The following is a 27,659-nucleotide window of genomic DNA, read 5'->3' on the forward strand; positions in this document are numbered from 1 at the left end:
AGAGGGATGTTTGTTAAGGTTCTCAGTCATCCAGGTCGTGGTATCCGAGTGAGGGTTAAATTAGCAGCAACTGGATTTGGTTTAGATTCTTGAAGACGTTTCACTTCTCATCCAAGAAGCTTCTTCAGTTCTGGAAGTTTAAATACAATCATATAATATTTCATTACAAGTTAAAGTCTTGCGTTCAAAATATTTTACTTAATTAAAAGTACATTGGTGGGCTATCGCCAGCAGAAATGTGCTTCAAGTATTAAAGGTAAAAGTACACATTATGCAATATGGCACCGTTCCGATTATTATATTTATCATGCATATTATTGGAATATTATTGATGCAATAATGTGTAAGCAGCATTTTAGTCTTAAAGTCAAAGTTATAGTCACTGACTCCGAATGAGACATCAGAGTTACACTTGTGTTTTATATTTAAGGAGCTCAACAACAATCTTCTATCAGTTTTATCACTGCAAGCATTCAGCTGACTGGATGTGATTGTTGTGTACAGCGACATCTACTGGCCGAGGAGAATAATACTGCTGCAAGAGAATGACCAGATTAATCTGACATATATATAATAATTTGTTGTAGGGCTGTAACTTCTGATTATTTTCATTAACAATTAATCTATTGATTCAAAATAGCCCATTGTTATTTCTCAGAGGCTTGAAATTTGGTATCTTAGTTTTTATGATCCTTCTGTTTTGTATTTTATGCTATTGTTGCCGTTTCTGGTTTTTATTTTGTCTTATCTTTTTTTTCTTCTGGAAATTGCTGTATAAAAAAAGTGTACTAATTTTCATATATTACTCAATATAAATTACTTGTTTTGTCCAACTAACACTAAAAAAACAAATATCTAATTATCAGTGATAGCAAAATAGAGAAAAGCAGCAAATCCTGACATTTGAGAAGCTGAAATCAGTGAATGTTTGACATTTTAGCTCAATAACCAACTAAAACAATTATATTGATAATCAAAGCTATCTGTTGATTGACTTATTATTTCAGCTCTAATTTCTTGTGCAGCATGAAGATTAATGACACCAACACCATCACTTATTAATTTCACAACAAATAAAATTTATTCAATTATATATTACAAATATGTACAAGTCATGTAACAAGTAAATATTAAAATAGACATTTTTTAGAACTATCGTTCAAAAAGGCATTATGTTGAAAAAATAGGTTTTGTTGTGATCTCACATTGAAACTGTAAAAGTATGTGTTTTTTTATTCCCTTGGAAGCCACAACAGACTTTAATGTGCGCGAGACACAATGGACAACACATGAGGAGTGAGGCCGCAAAAAAGGGACGTAACACAATGGCGCAAAAAAAAAAAAAAAAAAAAGCTGGAACACTTCAGTAAACCTCACAATTAAGTCCACAGTACAGCTTTTAGGAAAAAAGTACAAACAACGCAACGCATGCACAGCATTTAATTGCCAAAGTCAAAAAACACCAGCTGTGGCGTGGAGCTCCAGATGAGGAAGGAAGAAACAGTAAAAACAAAAAACACAACAAAAGCCAACACATGCTTAAAGAGTTTAAGCCAACGACAACGAGAACATCACGGACGAAGAGGACACTTGATATAAAAACCAACTTTGGTCCATTAAAACAGGAGACAGAACGAGTTTACAATCAAAATATCTATTATTTTTTGTTTTTACAAGTTTAAAACAATAATTACATGACTATTTACAAATGCACAATTTTTATGTATAAAATAAGTTAAAAAATTAAGAGCACAGTCTGTACACAATGTCTGAACACTCACTTTGAAAACAATTGAACTCTGTCAGTTGCTGTTGGATGAGGAGCAGTAGCAGGTGGTTGCTTCTTGTTGCAGCTCCCTGCGCCGCCCCGGCCCGCCCCGCCGTTTGGTCTCTGCTCTCTGGGCTTCATCTGTGGCTTGGACCGCCTTCTTCTCTACGAGGAACAGTCGGTCTTCGCTCCTCGCGGTGGGCGCGCCGGTTTGGACTGTAAGAGCGCTCGAGTCAAATTGTCTCTTTTCTAAATGCTCTTTTTGTGTTGCCGCCACATTCTAAGTGCTTCACATTTTTCTTTCCTTTCCCTTGAATGTGTGGGCTGCCTCTCGTGTCTAGTGATACGGCCGCCGATGTGGCAAAGCGCGTCTGTCCTACAGCTCATATTGGGGTGAGGTCAAAGTCGTCGTTGACCTCCACGAGCGGGATGTAGAACTCGGAGATTTCGAAGATGCTGGTGGACTTGTTGGTGGCAGGGTCCAGCTCCTGCAGCTTGAGCTGCCACTCCAGACGCTGCACGGCGTTCAGGGCCGCCGCCTCGTGCTGCTGCCTCATCAGAAGACACGTCTGTGGAGGGAAAAAGGTACATTATTATTATTATTTCATCCAACCAGATGTTCTTATGAAGATCTAGAATGTTTATTTTCTAAAGGTAGATTTGGTCAGGAAAGGAGCACAAAGATGAACACAAAAATGTACAAAAGCTACCAAAACTAGCAGGCATCAGGAGAGCACAGTTTTGTTCTCCATCCTGCTGTTAGACCTCAAAGAAACCGAAATATAAAATTCCCTCTTTGTGTTTCCTTGCTGAGCCGCGGTGGAGGGATAGTAACAGAAAGAGGGAATTTCACACTAAAAAGGCTGCAACTCGACTAGAGATTTGTCCACTGCTGAAGCCTCCTACATTGATGAATATATTGTTGCTAGGGCTGTCAATCCATTAAAATATTTAATTTAATCTATCGTGTTCATGTTGTACCTGGTTTCATAACCTACAATTATATTTGATTTAGGGCTCTCAATCGATTCAAATATTTAATCGTGATTAATCGCAAATTAATCACACATTTTTATGTGTTCAAAATGTACCTTAAAGGGAGATTTGTCAAGTATTTAATACTCTTATCAACATGGGAGTGGGCAAATATGCTGCTTTATGCAAATATATGTATATATTTATTATTGGTAATCAATTAACAACACAAAACAATGACAAATATTGTCCAGAAACCCTCACAGGTACTGCATTTAGCATTAAAAATATGCTCAAATCATAACATGGCAAACTGCAGCCCAACAGGCAACAACAGCTGTCAGTGTGTCAGTGTGCTGACTTGACTATGACTTGCCCCAAACTGCATGTGATTATCATAAAGTGGGCATGTCTGTAAAGGGGAGACTCGTGGGTACCCATAGAACCCATTTACATTCACATATCTTGAGGTCAGAGTTCCAAGGGACCCCTTTTAAATTGGCCATGCCAGTTCTTCCTCGCCAAAATTTTGCCGAAGTTTGGAGCGTTATTTAACATCCTTTATGACAAGCTAGTATGCCATGGTTGTTACCAATGGATTCCTTAGGTTTTATAGTTTCATATGTTACCAGTATCTTCACTGTAACTTAAACTGAACTCGCTACAACCTTAAAAACCGTAAGTTACGTTAATGAATTAAAGAAATTAGTGGTGTTAAAACAAATTTGCGTTCACGCGTTAACTTTGACGGCCCTAATTTTTGCACAAAACCAAGACTGTAAATTTTGGCCCCCATCTTACGTTGAAACAGATCTCATTATGGCCAGTATGAACAGGAGGAATGATTACAACAAACTAAACCTGTATCTGCAAAAACAGCAATCATTTGTATAAAAAGGAACCTCCCAGTCGTAAACAACAGATGGACAAAGATATGTGAGGTCTTCCCTGAGGAATACGGGGGAGAACTTGGGAAAAATGGATCACCTTCTTGGCAAGCAATGAGGACGCCGTCCTATCTGGATCTGAATACACCCAAGGGCAATATGGACAAACACAGTAGTATATAGGTATAATGTAAACCCCGCTTGGTTCCCATGCTTTGTTTGTTTTCCTCCTTTCTTTTATAAAATATATTTAAATTGTTACAAATCTATCTCGATCAGGATATATATCACGACATAGCATGTTTTCTGGTAATTCAATAAATAAACAGTTTATATGAAATAACCACATGGTAAAGCCTATTTTTGTTTTCTCCTCTGTAACTTACATTCTTGACAAATGAAAGTACAAGAGTATTTTCTCAACATAACAGTTTTAAGTAAAAATTAAAGAGAAAAAAGAAAAATATAGACCTAGCCTGTATCGCGATAGAAAGGACAGAGAAATATATACAATAGACATTTTTTTATATAGTTTTGACGATGTATATCTTCATATTGCCGCCCTACTCTGAGCTAGACCATCGCAGCAGAATCTTATCAACTGTTCTTTGGTTCATGTTAAAGATCATGGAAATGTGGACATTTCTGATAAATCCTGTTAGAAGAAGCTACCAACCATACCGTGATTAAATCAAAGGAACATAACGGGATAACCCAATAATCTGTGGTATCCAGAGTGTTTACATTTGTAGAAAGGGAGGACCCCAGAGGGAATCAAACTGAAAACTCTTTCAGAAACTCAGTTTACGTGCACAGAGAACAACATTCGTTGTTATTTCTGTCTTTATAGTTGTCAAAATAAACCAGGGAAACTTGTACCTCAACTGTTGAGAGTTGAGATGTCTGTCTGAGGCAAATAAACATGCACTTTTGGTTGTTAATGTCTGAAGTTCAAACCTTCCTGTCTTCAAACTTTTCATCCATAGTTGTTGGATGTTTCCTGATGCCGAGTTTATTATCTGAGGCAACTGGAGCCTCCTGGCCTTCTCGATTCCTTTTAGCATGAAGTAAAATAACGAACGCTGTCCTCGACCAAAGAAAATTCTCAGTTAACTAACACTCATAATTTTGTTTGATTTAATCGACAGATCTGTAAAACTGAGTTTCTCGACAAAGAATCACACAAAAGCAGCACTTTAAATCTGGTGTTTACAAGAGATGTGCTCATTACTTTCTTGTAAATAAGTCATTCAGTATGAAAAAAAGCATAACAGATGACTAATCGTCTTAACAAATCTTAGTGGACGAAGACCAAAATGACAGATTAGTCGATTCATCAACTAAGAGAGAGCAGCCCTAGAAATAACTACATGTAAAAGTTGTTTATCAGCAACAGAAGAATGATTACTGCCAGAACTATTTCTTTTCTCTGTATTAAAAGCTCAGTAAGAGAAGGGCCGCACCTCTTCATACTTTCTATCAGGCTATGAGACACCACAGGTGGAAAGAAACGGCCTGAAATATCCCTGTTGAGTTACAAGACCACCAAAGGGTTCAAGTAAACAGCTCCACTTGAATAAGAACTTAGCTGGACTGTGAGGCCAAAAGCTAAATGAATCTGTGCAGGTAAACGCAGGTTCAGTGACTGCTGGGTATGAATTTTTAAACTCCAGCTACGGGGGCTGCAGCCTTCAGAAAATGAAACCGGGTGTTTTTGTAAATAAATTGCAACCTTTCATGCAAGAAATAAACAATTTAGCCGGGGGCAAAAAGGGTTTGGTATTCATTGGTAAACATCAAAGATCATTCCTTACTCTATAGTGAGTTTAAAGACGAATTCTTCACTACAAATACATCTCGTTGCTGAATGGAGGTGGAGAGGGAAAGCAGACCAACAATCACAGCGATCTCACCTTCAGTTTGTCGAACTTGTCGTCAACGTCTTGTAACCAGGACATAAACTGCCGGGCGTTGAATCGGTCTCTCACTGACGTTTTGCCATCATCATTCTGTGAACCAAACACACAACAACTTATCAATCTTACAGTATTTCTGCACATTGTCAATAGGAAGTGACTGAAAACTAAACACGGGACTGATGAAGAACCTCTCGGGTAAACAGATGCCACCTACCTGGACGTCTTGAGGCATGTTGTACACTTCAGCATCCAATAACACTGTACAGGCACTGAAAGGCAGAGTCTGATTGGCTAATGTTCTCGCTGCCCGGTAGTGGACTCGTAAGACTTCCTGCTCATTTGAAACAATCAGTTTTTCCTGAAGGGGAGGAAGAAAAATAAGTCCAATTAATACTGTAAATCCAATATTATATGTGGTAATAAAATGCCATTAAGTATGTTGAGCTCTGATATCCTTTTTAAGTCTTCAAGAGGGCATAAAAAACAAAACACACAGCTTCAAAATGTCAAGAGGCTTTCCAAAAAAGGGATTTTTTTCCATTTCAGCTGCTACAAGTAGCACTAAAAATGTCCACTCGACCAAAACAAAGAGTAAAACTACGAACCCTTTCAATGCTGTGCTGTAGTCGTAGCTTCATACGGACCACCTCTTGTTGTTTGAACATCTCTTTCAGCTGATCCGGTAATGATGGAGGTGGAGTTATCTGTTCAAACACAACAACAGTAGAGGGAGACGGGTTAAAACACTTTTTATCAACGCTGCAATGAGACGTCTGATGAGTCACCATGCAGATATCAGACACAAGGATAGATTCATTATGTCAGTTTAGTTTCCTTTTCTTTACTTTGGACTGAATATTTACATGACACTAAATAAACAGCAGATATTTCAACAGCTTTTGAAACTCCTAAGTAGATTTGGCTTCTTTTGTTCACTTGTAGCTCAGTTCATTTGATTCAGACAGAGGGAACAATTATATATTGTTCTGTTCACTCTGGGTTTTTACAAACAAAACCGAGAGGAGTAAACATGAAGAAATAGAACATTTATCCTGCATCATCAGTCCTACATGGACCCAGTAAGGAAATCTTATTCGGGTGACTGACAGCAGGTCATGCTTGAATTTACTGAGCTTTATGGGTTTATTTATCTTTCAATCAAAATAAACCTTTTGATTGTCGTGTCGTTTTGAATCTAACGAGCTAGAAAACGGCGCCAAAACAATAAAGAGTGGTTTCCTAACTTTAGTAGGGGCCAATTTATGTTGGTATACCATGAAACTAGGGCTGCAACAACTAATCTATTATAAAGAATAGTTGGCAACTAATTCCACTATCGATTGGTTGGGTCTATGCTATGATGCCCGGCACATGCTGCGGCAACGTCTCCTAAAGTGGGAGCAGTAAGCCAGCCAATGCGGCATCTTGTGTAGCTCACGTCATGAGTTACAGGAAATTATGCCGTCTCCTTTGTCTCTGGAGTAAACATTTAAAAAAACGGCAGAGGCAGAGACGATACAGCGGAAAAAAAGTGTATGACCCAAGTTGTCAAAAGTATGGGAGCACTTTACAGTAAAGCCTTCAAAGAAGAACGTTAGCTGCAGAATGTGTAAAGCTGATCTCACATGGCAGTAGGGCGGAAACTAACGTTTATTTTCATTGTCGATTAATCTGTCAATTATCTTCTCGATTAATCGATTAGTTGTTTGTCCTATAAAAATGTCAGAAAATGGTGAAAAATGTTGATCAGTGGTAAGGACGTCATCCAAAGCCCAAGATGACGTCCTCAACTGTGTTGTCCACAACTCAAAGCTTTTTAGTTTACTGTCATTGAGAAATAAAGAAACCAGAACACTCACATTTAAGAAGCTAGAGGCAGAGAATTATGACTTCTTTTTCCTTTAAAAATTACTCAAACTAATTAATCAAGTATCAAAATAGTTGCTAATTAATTTCATACTTGAAAACCAGATTAATAGTTGCAGCTCTAACTGAAGACTTGTAACAGGTTTTTGTTTTGAAAAAAATGTAGAAAGTGCTATGTGCACTTTATAAAAAAACTATATTTTTTTGCACTCCTGATGTAGCATATGTTTGTTTGTTTTTATTTGCAAGTTGTTTAAAAGCGCGCTGTACAAGAAGACACGGAATAAGTTTTGTTCTTTAAATAAAATGCTGGAAATAATTAAATGTCGATTTTTTATTTTTATCCAATTAATAATCGACAGATTAATTGATTATCGAAATCGTTGTTAGTTGCAGCCCAAATTGAGTTTTAAAAAGAAAAAGAAATAATGAACTCACTGTTGGTATGCAGAGCTTGCTGAGCGGGTTCCCATCTAAGAGGTAGGATCCGTTGAAGGTCACATATTCGTCATAATACTGCGGTGGCTGGGGGATGACGCTGCACAACACTTTGCGCTTCTCCTCGATCTTCCTTCGGATGTGCAGGAACTCGTAGTACGGGTTGGCCCTCTCCGTCTGGTACGGCTGAATCTCCTCCAGCTTCACCGAGTCCACGATGGCAGCCAGAGACTGCTGGCCTCTGTCCTTCTCCTGCTGAGTCGCGGAGTACGGCTGGGAGCCCGACGCTCTCGGCATCTTTCTCTTGCGTGGATGGGGAACGTGCATGTCCACTTCCTCGTCTGTGGAGCGGACCTTGACCTTAGCCCCCGAGGAATCAGAATCCCGGTCTCCAGATTGTGGAGAGGAGCTCCCTGAGGCGCTGCAGGTGCTGCTGCTGCTACTGCTGCTGTCAGTCTGAGCCGCCGACTGGACGGCGCTCTGACTCTGCTCTTCTCCAGCTGAAGACGACTCTGGTTTCTCATCGGCAGGCGTCACCTCCATCGGCTCGGAGTCGGCCTCTGCTGTATATTCAGAGGAGCCCTCTGTAGCCGCGCTGCCATCAAGTGATGAACTCTCAGCTGTAACAGAAGCATAAGCGCTACTGTTGATCTCTGAGCTCTGTGGGACGTCAGTCGTCTCTTCAGCCTTGTGTTCAGGGCTCGCATAAGACGATGCTGGAGGTGTACTGTCCTTTTTCTCCATCTCAGCATCGGGACCTGCAGTATCACCGGGAGGTCTGTAGTTCTTCCAGTCTTGGTCATTTACATCCATTTCCTCTTGAGGACATTTGGACTCAGTGCTCGTTTGGCTAAAGCCTGGTAAGGACTCCGCTGCAGTGGAGCTGGGAATGTTCGAACTGGTGGAGGGTACAGGACTTCCTCTACCCTCCGTTCTCTCCGTTTCCATACTCTCTTCTTCTGCTCCATCGGCGCTCTCAACAGGTTCGTCTTTAAGCTCAGGAACATGCGCGGTACCTGATTCTGTCTGCGGCGCGCTCTCCACGCCAGAAACAATGAGTGGTTCCCTCTGCTCTATTGTGTTTGTGAGCTCTGGCGGCTCAGCAGATAGACAAGCCGTAGGTGTCGATGGTTGATCTGAATCTTTGTTACTACACTCTGAATTCTCTGGCAGACACTGGGTGTCCGTCGCCACAGGGGGATCAGAGGAGGGAAGAGTTTTCTGCTCTGTTGACTCTGTTTGAGAGCTACTACACTCTGGAAGTGTCAGGCTTTTACTCTGAGGATCACCAGGAGGGCTCCATTCTCTCTCCGTGGCTGAATCAGGAACTGAATTCATACATTGTTGTTGGCTCTCCTCTGTTTCTGCCGAGCTCTCTCTTGTTCCCAGCTCCTCAGTGGGCTGGCTGGGTTTTGGAAGATTCTCAACAGCTTTACCTTCAGTCGCTGAGTTGGCATCCTCGTCCAGAATGGCCCTGAGGTACGGAGATTCGTGCCTGCTGGGCAGCAGCGTCCGATTACTTTGCGGCACATCTGGAAGACTGTTGCAATCTTTATCGTGAACGGACGGCGATCTGGTGGCTTGAATGACGAGGGAAGACTGGAGGAACGCGGGCTGAGAGTCGGAGGCTTCCAGGTTCATGTCAGAGTCGTACTCGGCGTGTCTGGGCGTTAATGTCGTCGCCTGACACGAATCCTCAGAGCTAGCGACGGAAACCAAGGACACGGACCTGGACATGAGTCCGCAGCGTTCACTCTCTGGTCGGGGCGATCTGGTCAGACAGTTTTCCACGGCTGACATGACCTTTGCGCTGATAGACGGCAGACTCTTTCCATCAAGCGACATTGTTCTGGGGCTGGCGCCGTCCTTCAGGGATTTATCTCTGCTGTGGACATCAGACGCTTCAGAGCTTTTTGAGCGCATGAGCTCCTTACTCAGGCACGGTTCGGCCTTCGTTCTGTCTTTAGGCTTGGACTTCCCCGGATCTGCCAGAGGCCGCTGTTTGAGCCTTTCCCTCTCTTTTTGTTTGATTTTCTCCAGGTGTTTGCGATGCCACTGCTCTATCTCCTGGTCCTTCAGGCTGAGCATGCGCTCAAAGCTGGTCTGCATCAAGTCGTCATTCACAAGCCTTTTCTCTTTGGGCTTGGCGTCTCGTGTCGCTGGCGAGGCTTTTGATTTGGCCTTGTCTGCATCCGTCTCGTTGGCTTTGGCCTTGCTGATTTTAACCTGCTGGGAGCGGTCTTTGTGCCGGTCCTTATCCTTGTGCTTATCTGAATCTCTGTCCCGGTCTCTCCGGTCGCGATCCTTCTCCGCTGTTCTCACAACTTCCTCCTTTGATTTTGAAGATAAGGACTTGCTGCTCTCGGACAGATAGCTCTTCTTCTCTTCTAGAAGTAATTTCAGATTGGAGTTTGAGGAAAGAGCTCCATCTTTTATTTTGTCTCTCTTCTTCTTGTCACAGTCCTTTTCTTTTGAACGATCAGATTTACTATGATCTGTGGTCTTCTCCAGAGGTTTTCCTTTCTTATCAGAGTTGGCGCGTTCCTTTTCTCTGTGATCCCCAACGCTGTGTTCTCTGTCCTGCCTCTCCCTATCAGACCGCTTGTCGAACTTATCTTTATTTTTCCTGCTGTCCTCATGCTTTTTGGTTGTGGATAAAGATTTCAGTTTCTCATTCTCTTTGTAGTTTTTATCTGCAGGCGAGTGGGAAGAAATGGCTCCTGTTCTTTCTTTTTCCTTCCAGCGATCCACTGAGTTCTGTGCTTCAGCTTTGTCAGCGTGCTCCGTTTTAACCTTTTTTTCCTTGTCAGGATGCCTTTTCTCCATTTTCTCCGAATCCTTCTCCTTTCCTGGGAGCCTCTTGTCAGTTTTCTCGCGTGAGCCTTTTTCAGAGAGCTCCAGCTGTTCTTGATCAGCTGTGATCCCACTTATGGGTTTCTCTTCTGTCTCTTCTTTCATGCTATTGCTCTGCAGCGACTCCTCAGGAATCCGCCCTGAGCCGTGGCAGTCCACTCTCTCGTCACGCTCACTCGGCTTTGAATCCTTTACCTTCTCCTCTTTACTAGCGGCCTCCTTCCGCTCCTTTTTCACGGCCTTGTCTTTTTCTCGCTCCTCTCTCGGCCTCTTTTCCTTGCTGCTCGAGTGCTTCTCCTTCGGGTTTCTCTCATCTTTGACAGGGGAGGAATCAGAGGTCTTTTGAAGTGAGCTATTGTCTTCACCTTCCTTTTTCACTGGCAGATGTTCATCTGTCTCATCACTTTTGAAGAAATTCTCTTTCCAGAACTCTCTGTCAAACTCCAAATTCCTGTGGCCGTCTTTCCTGGCTTCCTTCTGCCTGTGGCGGCTGCGCTCAGCCTCGTATTCCCTCCTGTGTTTGTCTTTCTCCTTGTGTTTAAGTTTATGCTTCTTTACCACTTTGCCGTCTAAGTCGGTCTTCCGTAAGGCACCTTCAGCGCTGTCTACGCTGTTTCCTATGCTGCCGTCTTTGTAAGGACTCGAACGGCCGTCGTCGCCATCTCCACTGGAGTCTTTCTGTTGATGTTTGCTCTTTTCCTTGTGCTTGCACCCCTTGGTGCTGGAGCCTTCAGTGCAGTAGTCTGCCTCCGTGTAGTGGTTGTATTTGACAGCGTCCACCGGACACGAGCTGTCACTGATGGAAATGCACATCTTAGTATTTTCCTGTTTGAGTGGCGTTTGTTTGTCTGTCAGGCTGTGGTTCAGTTTGGGAGATTTTATGGACGACAAATGGAAGAGGTGGACGGATGAGTCATCTTTAGGACTGAAAGACATCTTGAAGGAGTCTTCCTCCCGACCCTTTTCTGTGCTCTCGGACACGGTCGCCAGAGAGAGGACCAACGTTTTGCTGTTCTCTTTCCCATCCTCTTGGTTTTCCTTGTTTTTATTCTGGCTTTTGCTCTTCTTCTTGACTTTGCCCTTGTCCTTGTCCTTTTGCTCTGCATTCTCCTTTTTAGACCTTGTATCGGCCTTGAGGCTCTCTGAGCTCTGAGAGCAGGTGGGGGAATTCCTTTTCTCTGAAAGGCTCTCCATTTCGTCGCTGGAGGTATCAGAGCTGCAATGGACACGAGCAGTCTTCTGCTTCTTCGACTTTGAGGAGGAATCCCCTTTTCCACTCTGCTTCCCTGCCACGTGATTCCTATCTTTCTCCTCCTTCTCCCGCAGTTCCCTCCGGAGGATGTGTCTGTCGTTCAGGGCTTTACTGAGATCCTCCTCCTCTTCCTCGTCCTTGAACTCGTACTCGTCCAGCCCTGGCACGGACGATGACGCTTTCGTGGCCGGTTTGCCGTCTGAGTCCTTTTCAGTGTCAGAGTCCTCCAAGTTGTCGTCCACACTGGATGGATTGACAGACGGCGGGTCTTCAGACTCTGCAGGGAAGCGAAGATCAACTTTAAAATGAAACAATGAAAGTCAATAAAGCAGTTAATAATAGTTTAATACAACATAAGCAGTCATTGAAGATTACATGGTATGTGTAAATTCTCTGACAAGTTCAATTATATTATTTCTTTTCCCATGGTGGAAAAAGAAGAAAAAAGTACTAAACCGATAACATTTTTAGTAGACTGCCAAAACTATAATATATTTATGAAACTATATGTAGCTCCATCTGGTCCCTCTACACTGAAAACACATGTACACATCATGCAGTGAGGCGCAGCGGATAATAAATGTCTAGTAATATTAAAGTTAATGTGTTAATATGTGACTTTAAATGGGAGGTCGGCCAATCGCTCCAGCATTCTCTGCATACCTGAAGTGCTGTCTTCTTGGTCCGACAGTGGCACCTCTCCCTTTAATAGCTGCTCCAGCTCCTGAGAGTCTGCAACGTCCACCGGCCGCTCCCCGCACTTGTTGGCCTGGAAGGCGTTACCACCATGGCGTAGCAGCAGTTTCACAATCTGTGTAAAAACACAAGAATTAATATTGAGAAGGTTGTAGATGAACATACAAAACAGATATGGTTGGATGTAAAAACAGAGAAATTGGATTTGAAATTGTGACAAGTACTGTCCTTTATAGCATTCCAATTCAAACTCATTTTTGACACAGTGTGACCCTCAATATTGTTTCTACACTATTTAAGATCATTGATTGGCTCTATTAGAAGCTTCGGCCTAGAATGGGTTCAACCTGCAGCGCGCTCGCAGTGCTCCTCTGGTCACTAGCGGGAACGCCGTGACCAGAGCGATCACCGCCGCCGCTCTGTCTGCGCTTAGCGTCTCTTCTCCTCATTCATCCCTCTATGTGTGTGCGAGTGTAGACGTACCTCAAGGCACGTTTGCGGTCGCTCTACCCCTAAACGGACGCATTTTGAGGGTGATGTCTCTGCATATTACGCATCTCCTCTCCGGCAGAGCCCGGCTCCTTCTTGACAAGCTAGTATGACATGGTTGGTACCAATGGTTTCCTTAGGTTTTCTAGTTTCATATTATGCCAGTATCTTCACTTGAACTTTAAAACCCGTTGAGTCCGCTACAACCTCTGAAAGATCTACTGCGTTAATGCGTTAAAGAAATTAGTGGCGTTAAAACAAATTGGCATTAGTATCGGGTTAACTTTGACAGCCCTAATATCTACATTACATTTACTACATGTACTATGGGATATTTTCTATGTCCAGTCTGTAAAAATTTCAGACATGTCAAACCTGGGAAAAGACCTTCATCTGAATTTTTAAATGTGTAATTTACATTACTGCAGCAGGACAAACTTCAAGTGAGGCTCTTACATCTGTATGTCCGCTGCTGGAAGCGTCATGGAGCGGCGTGTCGTCATCCAGACCCTGCGTGTTCACCTCTGCACCAGCTGCTATTAAGACCTTGGCCACGTCGTAGTAACCGAGATTACAGGCTTCATGAAGAGGAGTCCAACCTGATGAGGACAGAAAACAACAACACCACCAGAGAGTTTAAAAAATTAACTAATTCAATTCAGATTATGATAGATGTTTTCTCAATTTTACATAAAATAGATTTATGTTGGGATCACGCAGGAAGAGAGATAAAATGAAACCAAACAAACCATGTGCACAGATGGTGGTAAGATGCACACTAATGTCCGTTTTTATTATCTCATCATGAGATATCACCTTCGAATAAGCAGCTGTTACTCAGCTGTTGTCGGCTTCAGTCCATTAATAGCCGCCCTACAGACACAATGAAAGCTGTTAAATGATCACATCCCGGGGTGTCGTACCTGCAAAGTCTTTGACGTTGACGTCAGCTCCCAGGCTAATGAGCTCTTTAACTTGCTTGGCGTCTCCCCGGATGGCTGCCATGTGAAGGGGAGTCTCCCCTCGCTCGTTCCTCTTGTTGACCTTGTCCTTCTGTCGAGACGAGGCGCTGCTGGGGACTTTCTTCTGCGCGGGGGTCGTTTGTGAGGGGTGACTGGGGGTAGAGTCTGGACACGGGCACAGAGAGAAAAGCACTTAACTGATGCTTGAAGCAGAAGCCTGTCACAGGTTGAGATAACTACCTGAATTAATGTGCAAGGCACTGGATTGAGCCTGGATTGAAAGACTGTGCTTATATGGGTCTGTGTGTTTCAGTAGGTAATTATTATAGGAACAGTTCAACATTTTGGGAATAAATTTGCTTGCTTGCTGAGTTGGATGAGAAGATCGATACTAATGACATATATGTAAAGTAACTTTGAAGCTACAGCCAGCAGCTGGTTAGCTTAGCACGAAGACAGGAAACCATGGGAAGCAGCTAGTCTTGGCTCTGTCCAAAGGTAACAAAACAAATAGTCCCACACAAAACCACCTGCAATTTTTGTACAGATTAAATAAACGAGATAAATCACTTTAATTAGTGAGCTTTAGAGGTGCCTGTAGGTGGATTTTGTTGCCATCTAATAAAGCCAGGCTAGCTGTTTCCCCCGGTTCCCGGTGTTTATGCTAAGCTAAGCGGCCACATGAGAGTGGTGTCAAACTTCTCATCTAACTCATTGCATAAGCCCATAAGCAAATGTGTTTATTTCCCAAAATGTCAAACTGCTCCTTTACAGAGCATAGCATTTCATTGAGCAACCACTTGTTTTACTGGAAAGCTGAAAACCTGTGCTTACATAACCATTGTGTGTGTACCGATTGTCCTCGTCTTACAACTACTCAGAACCTTATTTGGCCAAAAATGATGTTTGAATATTTGTTCTAAAAAACACACAGGTTCGAACTATTCAAATATCTGTTTTTGTGCATTATGTCCATGACACCGTGTCATAACTGGCCTGGTGTGACGCAGCACAACATTTGAACTCAACCTTTGTCGGACGCTGTTTCTATTTATTCCTGTTGCTCCCTTTGAAAGTGCCGAAAGTTCATCAAGTTGAAATGAGGAGTTATCTATACGATATCTCCTTATTTCACTACAAACACCTAAATAAGGAGGCAGCTGGCTGAAGGGAGATGACCAGGAGATCGCCTGAGAGTATCCTTATTGTTGGCTATATTGAATGTCATTTACGATAAACATCACAATATAAAACGTGTGTTTTCTGTTAACAAAGTACAAATGTCGGAATCTTTTAAGTGGTTACGTTTCTAGTCTGATCTCGAGCGCACAGCTGATAGGTATGTGGTTTGTTGACGTAACGTAAAGCTTATTGTTAGGATACGGTTTCCCTCTCTCTGGCCAAGGTCTCTGTCATCATTACGGTTGTTGTTGAATTATTCCTCGTTCAACTTGCCCTAACATTACATTTAATTTTGAATAATCAAAGTGACATTGTGTGACTCCCATCATGCGGTGCATTCAGTGCACCCGAGTGCTGCTTTTTTTCACAATTAAATATTAAGTTTCATTTTCAAATAATCTGTTTTTCTTACTATTCGAACATATATTTGAATTTAGAATATGCGTTGACAGCCCTAGCGGACGTTAATGCCAATTTTTAAGAAATTCCCTCCAGGATGAGATATCACATTCATGAGAATGGGTTTGTATGCTCCCGAAGGCTGCGCAATCAGTGTGTGAATGAGTATTTAGATTAGAACCATGATGAGCAGGTTGGCACCTTGTATGGCAGCCTCTGCCATCAGTGTATGAATGTGTGTGTGTGAATGGGCGAATGCTGACAAGTAGTGTAAAGCGTTTTGAGAGGTCGGAAGACTAGTTAAGGCGCTATATAAATGCAAGTCCATTCACCATTTGTATGACGGACAGACAACCTGAAAACATAATGCCTCCGGCCATGGTTATCGACCGCACTGAGGCATAAAAATTATCTCAACTTCCCTGGTTGCATATTTGATGGCAACAGCAATATCAAAATCTTGAAGAACAGCTTTCCTTCCAGTCAAGCAGCAACATTAAACATGACACACTGCCCTATTCTCAAACAACCTTGAAATATTAGAGAGCATGTTTGTCAAGACGCTCAGAGGCATGACTCATCCAACAGTAAATAAACTCTTGAGGATGTGGTTAAGGTGAGAGGGCAGGCACACAAACCTGGACTGTTGGCAGTCATCTGCATTAGGAGAGCCATCTGTTTGCGCTCTGACAGAGGATACCCAAACAAAAGGTTGGGAGCCTGGGACTTCTTGCCCCCGGCCTCCTTTTTCACCTTCTTCTTGTCTGGTACATCTTTTTCTGCAACACAACCAAGAAAGATTTTAGAGAACGGTCCAAAAAAGCCCAGCAGCAATTTCATCGTTACAGTGACACCGTTTTCCTCTTTCCCTTGTATCTGTTGAGAACGCGGAGAAACAGATGACAAGCATGAGGTTTGAGAGGGAAGACATAAAAAGACAGCATTCTCTTAAAGCCAGCCAAGTGCCCCCCCCCCCCGTCTCCGTCGTTCGTTATAAACACAGACATGCGTGAGCTGTTAACGGGGGGCAGATGCAGGGCGAAAACACACACGCGTGCATGTGTGCATGTGTGTTTACAGCAGCATAGTGGCGCAAAAGTGGGTGACTTGTAGAGGACACGGGGGCTGAGGATCGGGCTGCAGCGATTACCTGCGTATATCCTGCAGGGAGGCACTAATCTCTCTCCCCAGGTCTCACTCGACTGGCCTGGGTCTGAGTCATCTACAGTGCAAAGCAGAGAGGATGGGAGGGGGGGGAGGGGAGAGGAGGGAGGGGGGAGCAAGGGGGGAGGTGGAAGGGTGGGAAAGCACTGCATTAACGCTCACTCTCTCTCACCCTCCTCCTCTCACATGTACTCAAATACAGACAGGCACAAAGGCACACTCTCACTCCACGCACAGATTATGAGTCATGGCAACACAGGAGACAGGAGAGAAGATCCGACGTGGTCAGTGGAGTCGTTGCTTCCCCTTTTTCCTACAGCTGCTCAACACAGGACCTGAGAGGGAAAAGGCTGCTGGAAGGCAAAGACGCCCTCCACGCTAGTTTAGCTTTATAAACTGTGCGACATAAATTGAGTTTAAAATTGAGGGTTCTCGTCTGTTCGGATGACGCAGGACCACACAATGAAATGCTCTACAGAGGAGATGAAGGCAAATCTGCAGGACCTCAAACTGTCTGTAAAACACATTACTGTACTTCATTTACTGTAATTATGGCTCCATGATGCACTAACCTATTTTTACTTTCTTCGATCTGATGTAAACATACAGTTAAACTTCTAACTAAATGACAGAAGCAGAGTAGTTTATTTACACAAGTAAAGAGGTAAGATTAAGACTTCAAGTTCACAACGTCTCCGACGTGAAGCTGAGCAGTTGAGTGAAGCATTTTATCTTCAGCATGAGGAGTTACCAGGAACTCAAATAGAGCAGTTATCATCGCATATCTGTTCACAACTGCACAGACAATAACAGGTCTTAAAGGAGAAGGCTTCTGTTCTATATTTTGGTATTTATGTCTTATCATTTATGTCAACAAATTCCAGAAATAGACCAAAACAAACAAATGTTTTATGGTGCTTTCACACCTAATCCATCTGGTTCGGTTAAAACAAACTCAGGTCTGTTTGCCAGGTTAGTACTGTTCGTATTAAACAAACCAATGATAGGATTTTATGATAACAGATATATGATTATAGCATGATTTCAAAAGCTAAACTCTTAATAAATCCATCTGCTGATGGTGAAATCTGTTCAGGAAGTGATCTTATTGAGCTGTATTTAAAGCCATGTATAGAAGATGTTAAAACTGCTGTGCTTGTATCCGACTCAGTGTACTTTGTCAGTTCATTAACTCCATTAAAAAGTGTGTGATAGTGATGCCTCAGTAATAGACCTCATGCACATGTCCGTGCGCTCCTCGACGTTCGCACTATGCGTTTGCATCAGTCATCTGGGAGCGTGAAAACGGGCTTTTGTAGTCCTGTCTCCACCATTATTCATCATAACAGGCGGTCGATATGCAGTCTAATAATACTAATAATGCTCATAATCAGTTATTAATCAAAGATCATAAATATACACATCTCAGCTTCCAAGCTAAACTGGACGACAGCGGAGAGTTTGCCTTTAATACAAACTCTTATTGGACAACCAGACGGTAGGATAGACAGAAGCGTTGCGCTCGCCTTCTCCTCTTCATTGCTTCCAGTAGGTGCAAGCATACATTGTTATCAAGCTGTTGCTTGATTAAGAGCAACACAAAAATGGCAAATACTGCGCTGAACAGACGATAGATATCCATCTTCAGGGAGCTGATCAAACAAGTGATGTATTCATTACTTTTGCGCACATCACATAGCTGCTCCAATTAAATGCGTCAGCGTATGTAAACACCAGACTGCATTAGACCACATCCCAACAGTTGACCTGAAATTTTCAATCGGAATGATTTCAATCAGAATGAAATAAAGTGTGCACATAAGCGCTGCTATTGCTTTGTTTTTGATAGTTTTTGGACAACAATGGAGGTTTTGGCTGCACAGACAAAACTTGTTAGTGGGATCAATTCATTGTTGGTTTTGGCCTATTCATAGGATTTGTTGACGCTGATGAAAAAAGTCCTGTAACAAAGGGTTGGGTTTCCTAATTTTTTATTTTCACAAGAAAGTTAATAGCCACAACTTAAAACATGACTACATTTAGAAATATTTGTATCCATATTTCTGTGTTCCCATTTTTTTTTTTTATAAACACAACTTGCTTTGTATTTCGTTATTCAACACAACAGGCCACAAATTCATCAACACGGTCAGATTTTGATGCTGATACGAAACAAGTGGAAACCCGTTTGACCTATAGACAGTCCCTAAAGCGTTCGACAGCAGGCCACCAGGGGGCAGTGTGAGGACATGGCAGCCAGCCAGCAGCATGGCTGCTGAGAGAGGAGCAGGGAGGAGCAGCAGCAACAGCTCTTACCGGTGTCTGAGTCTCGCTCCTCGGTCCGGAGTGGACTGTTAGTAAAGGAGAGCTTGCGCTTCATGGAAGACTTGGTTTTCCCTTCCTTCCCCAGCAACTCACTCCGGTCCAGCTTCGGAGTTTTGGTGAAAGGGGACAACTTGTCTTTGCTCTGGCAGAGGGGAAAAGGAAATAAAAAAAATACAAAAATCAGGCATTTCAAACACAGCAAAGGTGTGGCCACATCTGTGACTCAAGTCTGTGTGTGTGTGTGTGTGTGTGTGTGTGTGTGTGTGTGTAAACAAAACAGTCGCTCCATTTAAAAAGCTCTGTTAACTACCTCGACAATAATAGGATTGAGCTTACCATGCAGGTAGTATTTCAGATGAAACTAAAGCTTCCTAAAACATGACACTAACCTAACAAAGTGCAGATGATTATATTACAGGCTCAGTGTGGTGTCTCTGCAACATACTGTTTTGGTCCTGCAGGCAGCAGGTTTGCCTGCATGACTCAGTAAAATCTTATTCCCAAGGCAGGGGCTATGCCAAGTGAAGAGTAGCAAATCAGGACTGACGAGTTTTTTTCTGTTTACACACAGAATAAAAATACAAAAGAGCAAGAAGTCTATTTCAATGGTAGGAAGCTTGTTGAAGTGTGAGATTTTTCACAACATTAATACTAATAGACTTAAATGGATGACTTCCCTTAGGTCTGAAAAAAACTATGAGACAGACAAGCTGCCCTTTACACTATTTTTTTTAAATTTCAAGTTGAAAAAACATGTCACACATACATTAGATGTTATGATACAGAAAAGAAAGCAGAAAATAAAGCTAACGACATATTGAGGATGACTTTGCAGGTCTAACAAATTCAACAGCGATTTCACAAGCCAACATTTAGTCTGTTTTAATCAAACTCTAGTGCGGTTCGTTTGGGCGGTTGTGAATGCAGTAGGGATGTCCATAATTAACCGTTTAAACGTTAACCGACATTAAGCATTTTAACCGATTAACGCTATCGGTTAAAACGGTTAAAAGAAATGTTAATAATTAACTCAAAAGCTGAGCAGCTCAGAGGAGGGGCTGGTCACTTTAAGGAGAAAAGCCGGTCCGCTAAAGTTCTGCCGGGCAGACAGACACACAGCTGACAACCTGCTAAACTAAACTAAATGTGCGGTGGAGACTTTTACTGGGAAAGTGGCTGCATGTCCGCGATACTACACGCAGCATCGTAGCTGCTAAGTTAACGCTCCCGGACGGGTGAACTGGGGACTCCCGTCAACGAATATCTGTTGTGCTCCTGCAGCTTGTACACCGCTGAATGCGAGGCACAAATCTTGTCGGTTAACGGTTAATAATCGGTTAACGATAATGCAAAATAAATGTATTATTTAGAAAAGTCATTGGAAATAAACTGGAGAAGGAATTTGTGCGCACAGCAGATCAGTGCCGAGTCAAAGTGAAAATACTTCGACAGCAATATATCAAAGTCCGCGATTCCCTGCATAGAGTTCGAAGCTCTTAAGACAAAAAAGATGAAATCCCTCTTTCGTAAACCCCCCCTGAGCAAATTATTTTTCTATTTGGTCCGCTTTAATTTGTGCACTGTGAACCCGAACCAGACAAAATAGAAAACAAACCAAAAGTATTAATTTCACTCTGATCCGGGCTTGCCAAACAGACTATGGCTTGTGAAAGCGCCCTAAGACTCTATAAGTATAATTTATAGGTCTAATTTACTGAAATAGATAAGAGGACTCACAATGAACTACATACACTGAACACAATCCTGTTGATACACAGAAGAACGCTCAATGCTAAACACAAGTTCTGCTACACTTAGGTTGGTTATTTTTCTTGTCTTGGCCATAATTAAGCTAAAAACACAACAGCTCCCACTTCACAAGACAGAACATGTTAAATTTAATCCCTCCCACATGCAGCTGCTATTTGCTTTTATGGATATAACTTTGTTTTTCGCTGCATCAATTAAGAATAGTTTGCATGTGCATGGATAGCTGGATTCTTCAGAAAAGACAAAAAGTAAGGAAGGGTGGGGGAAAAAGGAGGAAAATACGCATATGCCACCAGTGATAGCACCCACTGTATCAAGCCTAAACATCACACCAGTAATATCTGTATTATCACAATGTCTTATAATTTTAGTTACCGGGTTCTTGCACTCTGATTTGCAGACAAAGCTTTTTTCAGTACCAGCACTTTAGTGAGCTGCACTTTGGTGCAGTAAAATACATTTCTGGCAGGAGGAAAAATGTCTGCAGTGTGGTGCTTCTTTGATCTCAGTGAAGCAATGTGCCAGCTGTGCAAAGCTGAGGTGTCTGGCAGTGTTGAAAGTAGAGGAGGGTTAAGATGAGAAGCACTTGTGCCTTAAAAATAAAAAGCAGACATGAACTGTCTCTCATTTATGAAGAAAGGGATAAATAAGTAGTGTTGGTATAACAATATGGGAGATGTTTTTAGATTACTGGTGAATCACATCTGATCAAATCACATTAGCATCATTTTCAACATATACAATGTATGGCTGTCGGTGCACAGTGAGCTTTATGATGCAAACAGGTACAGAGAATAACGTAGCTCGGAGGTTAGATGTGCTCCCTGCCAGCACCCAGATGTGTGCATCTAAAACTCATCTACAAGTGTTACAGCGAGTGGATAATGAGTGTGTTTACAAGTCTGGGTAGGAAAACTTCACCATGATGAATCAAGAGGTGACCAGGTGCAAACTATCTGAGGGTAGTTCTGACTAAACAGAGGAAACTTGGTAAAAAAAAGTCAATCTGCTTTACCATTTTTGCATTTCGTAGCCCTCCATGCTAACAGTGACTAAGCCAAACTGCTAAAGTTATAGCCACTGTGTCAGGTAAATAATGACAAATCGTACTCATACTCAAACACAAGCCAAGGGTTAAGATGACGGATGGGGATCCAGAACATCTTCTAAATGAACCTTGAGGTGAGATTGTTTTTTGTCAATTGCTGTTTCCAAGCTCAAGAATGAACTTGAACCTCCATTTTTACCCCAGCATGGACAAGAAGACGTCTCTGAAGTGGTCAGAAAATTGGAAATCTTAACATCTACAATTAACCCTTCCCTAAGCCCTTACCTATAACGGCCACTGTCCAATCCTATGTTAGCAACCATAACTAGGCTCAGGAGATCTGTCAAGCTTTCAGCAGTGTGTATGGAACCTGCAAGACCGACAGCCGATATCCTCAAAGTTTAGAGGAGGATTCACTTTTGGAGAGATGTCGGATATGGATTAAACAGAGCGGTATAGATTAAAAGACCTCACTCTCATCTGAATCCATGAAGATCAACAAAAACTCCTTCGTTTGCTCCACGGTAAGACGCTAATAATGTTAGCTGGCTTAGCACATTAGCAAACAAAGTTGAAGGTTGAATATTAATTATTAAATTTGTGTGATGCAGCGTATGGATCAAGCACACATGTGTGAGCAATATCCTGGTGTGCTTTAAACAAATGGAAAAGTGGGATAATTTAGTTTTATATTAGATAATTTAGTTTTATATTAGGTAATGAAAGCTATAGGGAGTCATAACTTCGCTTGAAAAAACAATATATTGATTTACCCTGCTGTGCAGGAACATTGTTGTTGATTAATTTTAATGGCCTCTTCATTCACAATACTGCGCCAACAAATTAGCCTATACGGTGAATGTAGCTCTCAATATTGTAGGCCTTTCTGTCTTCTTCTGTCTGATATTACAGAATGAGACCATTATTTCCTTTGGAATATCTCTCACTGATATCATTAAGACTGCCATACTGAGATGCTGGGTGTGAAAGCTTGACAGGCCTAGCAACAGTAATGAAGTGGGGAGGGGCTTAGCGAAGGGTGAATTCCATGACAAATGATGAAGATCATGTGATATGATCTCCATCTACTAAAATAAACTGTGAGGTAAGATTATTTTGTCAACTGCTGGTGTCAAGATCAAGAATGAATTTTGAGCCTTGACCTGGGATCTCATGTTGCGCTACATATCTGTACAGTTTAGATCAGAATTAAAAGAAAAATAAGCCAAAATTCCATGGAGCTCTATACAGTAAACATTGATTATATTAATTTAACGTGGAAGGAGGGCAAAGTGAAAACACAAAAATAAATGTAGTACACTTCATGCTCCTGCTCAAGTGTTGTCTTTAGTGCTATTCTGTGTCTGTGCTCTCATACCTTCTTCCCCGCCTGCTTATCCACCATGGCTCCATCTTTGTCGCTCCCAGGTTTGGCCATGGTGCGGCACCTGACTAGCTGCGACAGCTACAGCACAGTAGGTTCATCATGCACCTGGAGACAGAAAACAACAGCTATGAGAAGGATTTCAACATTATATAACATCACGATCTGGGTGGATGACCGGCCGTAGTGTTTCTTTAGACGAGGCCTCCCCTCCTAGTTGATTAGTCTACTAATCATCCGTTTTAGACTTATTTAACTAAGATTTCTGTAGTCCATTATTCGTTATTTATGCTTTTTTCATGCTGAATGACTTATTTCTAGGGCTGTCCTCGACCAAAGAAATTCTTAGACGACTAAAGGCCCAGACACATCAAACCGACATCAGAGAACTAGCACTGACGAAGGCCGACTGTCGCGTTGCCTCACTTAACCATCGTCTTGGCCTAAAAGTTGCACTCGAACACACCACAAACACTACAGCCAACGGCCAACTACCACGTACGTTCTGCGCCTGCGTGAGATGAAATAACTCTCCATACCAGCAGGTGGCGCTCGTCTGTATTTGTCATTCAAAAAGTGAAATCGTGTATTGTAATGATCAGATGAGATGAAAATGAGCCCTCTGTGTTTGCCCTCTTGATTTTGCTCGTTGGCTTGCTTTCCTCACTTCCGTTTCTCTTCTTGTGCACTGATTCGCTTAAGCTGAACAGCCAATCTGAGTGATTTCTCTCACCGACCAGCTCCGTTGCCGATTCAACATGCTGAATCTGCTAAAAAGCCTCCGACACGGGCAGACTAGAGCCAACGGTGCGGGACACACCGCAAAAACTAGTCCGACAGACGCTCACCGATACCCTGAAAGGTGTGTCAGGGCCTTAACATTACGACTAATCAATTAGTTGATTTAATCGACAGATCTCCACAAAGAATCACCCAAAAGCAGCACTTTAAATCTTATGTTTACCAGAAATGTGCTCATAAGTTTCTTGTCATTCAGCTTAAAAAAAAGAATAAAAAAACCTGACTTATCGACTAAAGAAATCGTAGTCGACTAAGACCAAAACGACCGATTAGTCGACTAATCAACCAAGAGGGGGCAGCCCTACTTTGAACACAGGCAGTGACGCTGGCAAGAACAAGAGGCATGTTTAACTACAGGTACAATTAAATTCTTCTCAGAGTGTGTTTAGAGACTCAGCTTTCAGCAAACGTCTGCATCACAGAGGAAACAAGAGCCAAGTACAGAAAAATCACTTAACCCCAGAGAGGAGCGGAGTGGCAGCGCATGAAACGGCGCTGCTACAAAATGTACGTCAGCTGTGTCTCAGGATGTACGTTGAGTGGATCAGTAATCAGGGATTTTTATTGAAATTTCCATTCCACTTCTTAAGACAGACCCTGAAAAACAGGCAGGAAACAACTACACAAGGCAGCATGAATCACAGCTTTAGGGACTCTTAAGCTTCTGAGAGGAAACGCCCCCCCCGCTTGTTGTCACTATGGTCTACTCATCAGTGTAACCAAGCTTCTCTCTGATGTGGTTTGTGTCAGCGTAGTAACACACGCAGCAGAGTCAATGGGGGCACTGTGGGCGCCTGCAGTGACTGGAGAAAGTGTAACACTCAGCTGAACATGCGCATGAAGCCGACGATGGAATGTGTCAGTTATCTTGTCACATGAAGAGTTTTCAGTCACAAGATCCCCTTTCTCGTGTACTTCCAATGAACTTTCCCCGCTTCTTTTTTTACACACTCTCACAAACAGCATCTGATTTGACAGAAATAGCATTTCTTGAGCCTAATGAAAGTACCGCACACAGTAACCTGTATATTATTAGACACCTGAGAGCCACTGATATGTTGTGAAGCAGCCTCCAAAGTGAATGGGACAGCCCCATTTACATTTTTAGTATTACAATTATTCACACAGCAAACAGGATTTCTACTGGGGGTGATCCCCATTGCTAAAAAAAGTACACATTTTCCAAACACTTCAGGGGATTTCTTCCAATCAGTAGAGAGTTTCCTCTATCAGGGCTAAGTGCTGTTTTGATTAAATAATTGAAGTAATTAATTGATCCTTCGCTCTTCTTTTTCTTTCACTGGTTCCAGCTTCCAAGCCGATGGTTGGCCATCAGACAGTTTGGGGCTGTCAGTGAGCGGCCGCCGGCCTAGTTTTTGTGGTGTGTCCCACACTGTCCGCTCTAGTCTGCCGGTGTCTGAGTTTTTTCCGGACGATTCAGCATGTTGAATCGGAGGTGGCGCCCGTCGGTGAGAGAAATCACTCTGAGTGGCTCATCTTAAGCGAATCAGTGCACAAGAAGAGAAACGGAAGTGGGGAAAGCTTCTCATTTTTCATCTTCATCTCATCCAATCATTCCAACACACGGATATAAGTCATTCAATTTCATATAATTTAAGACAAAGGAAAGCAGCAAATTCCCACATTTAAGAAGCTGGAACCATCAAACTTGCTATATTCTTTAAAAACGCATCAATCTCCAACCCATTTTACCTAGCCAGGTTTCCAGAAACAGCCAGTGATCATCTACTGTTTATATCTACATAGGCAGCCATCCTGTCATTTGGGTCTCTGTGGCTACAACAGGGACTGGAAAGCAATAATCCTGTGAGGCTAACCTACACACCACACTACTTTATGTGCAGTACATGTAAGATTAGCAATGGGTTTGCTAACCAATGTAAGATGTAAACAAAGTATTTTCGAAATGGAACAAACATAAACGTAAGTGGTTGCTTTTCAATTCCAACTAAGACAGAAAGACTCAAAAGGGCAGAAGTACTGTTGCAAGCAGTTACTGGACTAAAATATAGAGCTTATGACTTGATAATCAAACATGCCAGTCCTAAAAACAGCAGTCAACAGCGACACACTACACTGCCGTGACCGTACAATCAATCCATATCCAAGTATGAAACAAAATCAAAAGCATACTGTTGCTGTAGCTAAATGGATCATAACAGACCGCAGGCCTTCAATTAAGAGATGTCATCAAGATAACAAGCACGTTCTGGCATTTCATGCACGTCGCCTTCACGTGAGGGACAACTATGTGGTGTATCGAGGATTTATGTGAAAGCCACAAGTCTTACAAGTTTAAGCAGCTAAAGCACTTCAAGATAAAAGGTGTTAACAGAGAAACCTGTTTTGCGGGTGAAAATTTTAAATGTGTGTACTGTCAAGTCTCAATTTAACTTCCTTGTGATTGTTGTAATGTATAAAGTAGGGCTGTCAACGTTAACGCGATAACAACGTGTTCACGCAAATCCTTTTAAACGGCACTAATTTCTCAATATGATATGAAACTAGAAAACCTAAGGAATCCATTGGTACCACCATGTCATACTAGCTTGTTGTGAAGAAGGCTAAATAACGCTTCAAACTTACACAAAATTTTGGCTAGGAAAAACAGTCATGGCCATTTTCAAAGAGGTCCCTTGACCTCTGACCTCAAGATATGTGAATGAAAATGGGTTCTATGGGTACCCACGAGTCTCCCCTTTACAGACATGCCCACTTTATGATAATCACATGCAGTTTGGGGCAAGTCATAGTCAAGTCAGCACACTGACAGCTTTTCGTCGGTGTGGAAGTTTTGATGTGAATGACATTAGGGTTAATGTGGCCCGGGAAACGAAAGTTTGGGGTCCCCTGTTGAAGATGAGTGAGTGACATTAGGGTGTGTTGTTGTATAGATATGTTGCACCTGTTTTCTTGTGAAACATGTTCGATAAAGTGGGATAAACAGCAATTAATTCTCAGTCTGATTTTATTTGTCCAGTAACCTGGAGCACTTTTATTTTGAGATTTGTTTGAGAGAGAAGGTTCTATAACTTGGTGCAGTTTTAGAGAAAATGTATGTTATTTAATAGTAGGGCGGCAAATAAAGATTATTTTCATTGTTTTTCATTGATTAATCTGTTGATTATTTTCTTGATTAATCAATTAGTTATTTGGTCTATCAAATGTTAGAAAATGATGGAAAATGTCTATCAGTGTTTCCCAAAGCCCAAGATGATGTCCTTAAATGTCTTGTTTTGTCCACAACTCAAAGATAGTCAGTTTACTGTCATAGAGGAGTAAAGAAACCAGAAAATATTCACATTTAAGAAGCTGGATTCAGAGAGTTTTGACTTTCTCTTCTTAAAAAAATTACTCAAACCGATTATCAAAATAGTTGCTGATTAATTTAATAGTAGACAACTGATCGATTAATCGTTGCAACTCTACTTAATAGTCAATGTTTTCTTATGAACATACA

At 42.1% G+C, this 27,659-nt stretch overlaps 1 protein-coding gene across 4 annotated transcripts in view; it reads right to left on the reverse strand.

The window, feature by feature from the left end:
* Positions 1-1,055: 1,055 nt before the first annotated feature.
* Positions 1,056-27,659, reverse strand: part of ankrd12 (ankyrin repeat domain 12) — a 47,628-nt gene continuing 21,024 nt past the window's right edge. Inside the window, exons 2-13 of one of the 4 annotated variants that reach the window (XM_074651925.1) lie at positions 23,372-23,485; positions 19,167-19,317; positions 16,837-16,908; positions 16,325-16,465; positions 14,067-14,270; positions 13,600-13,742; positions 12,622-12,769; positions 7,854-12,235; positions 6,155-6,253; positions 5,764-5,907; positions 5,544-5,639; positions 1,056-2,337 (exon numbers count right to left, since the gene is read on the reverse strand). In XM_074651925.1, coding sequence (XP_074508026.1) covers positions 2,152-2,337; positions 5,544-5,639; positions 5,764-5,907; positions 6,155-6,253; positions 7,854-12,235; positions 12,622-12,769; positions 13,600-13,742; positions 14,067-14,270; positions 16,325-16,465; positions 16,837-16,908; positions 19,167-19,317; positions 23,372-23,431 — 5,826 coding nt within the window. In that variant the 5' untranslated portion in view covers positions 23,432-23,485 and the 3' untranslated portion in view covers positions 1,056-2,151. Of the gene's footprint in view, positions 2,338-5,543; positions 5,640-5,763; positions 5,908-6,154; positions 6,254-7,853; positions 12,257-12,621; positions 12,770-13,599; positions 13,743-14,066; positions 14,271-16,324; positions 16,466-16,836; positions 16,909-19,166; positions 19,318-23,371; positions 23,486-27,659 lie in introns of all 4 variants that reach the window. The other 3 variants (XM_074651924.1, XM_074651927.1, XM_074651926.1) reach the window with 3 other exon arrangements.

This window comes from Sebastes fasciatus, chromosome 11 (assembly GCF_043250625.1).
Source record: "Sebastes fasciatus isolate fSebFas1 chromosome 11, fSebFas1.pri, whole genome shotgun sequence".
NCBI classification, from domain to species: Eukaryota; Metazoa; Chordata; class Actinopteri; order Perciformes; family Sebastidae; genus Sebastes; species Sebastes fasciatus.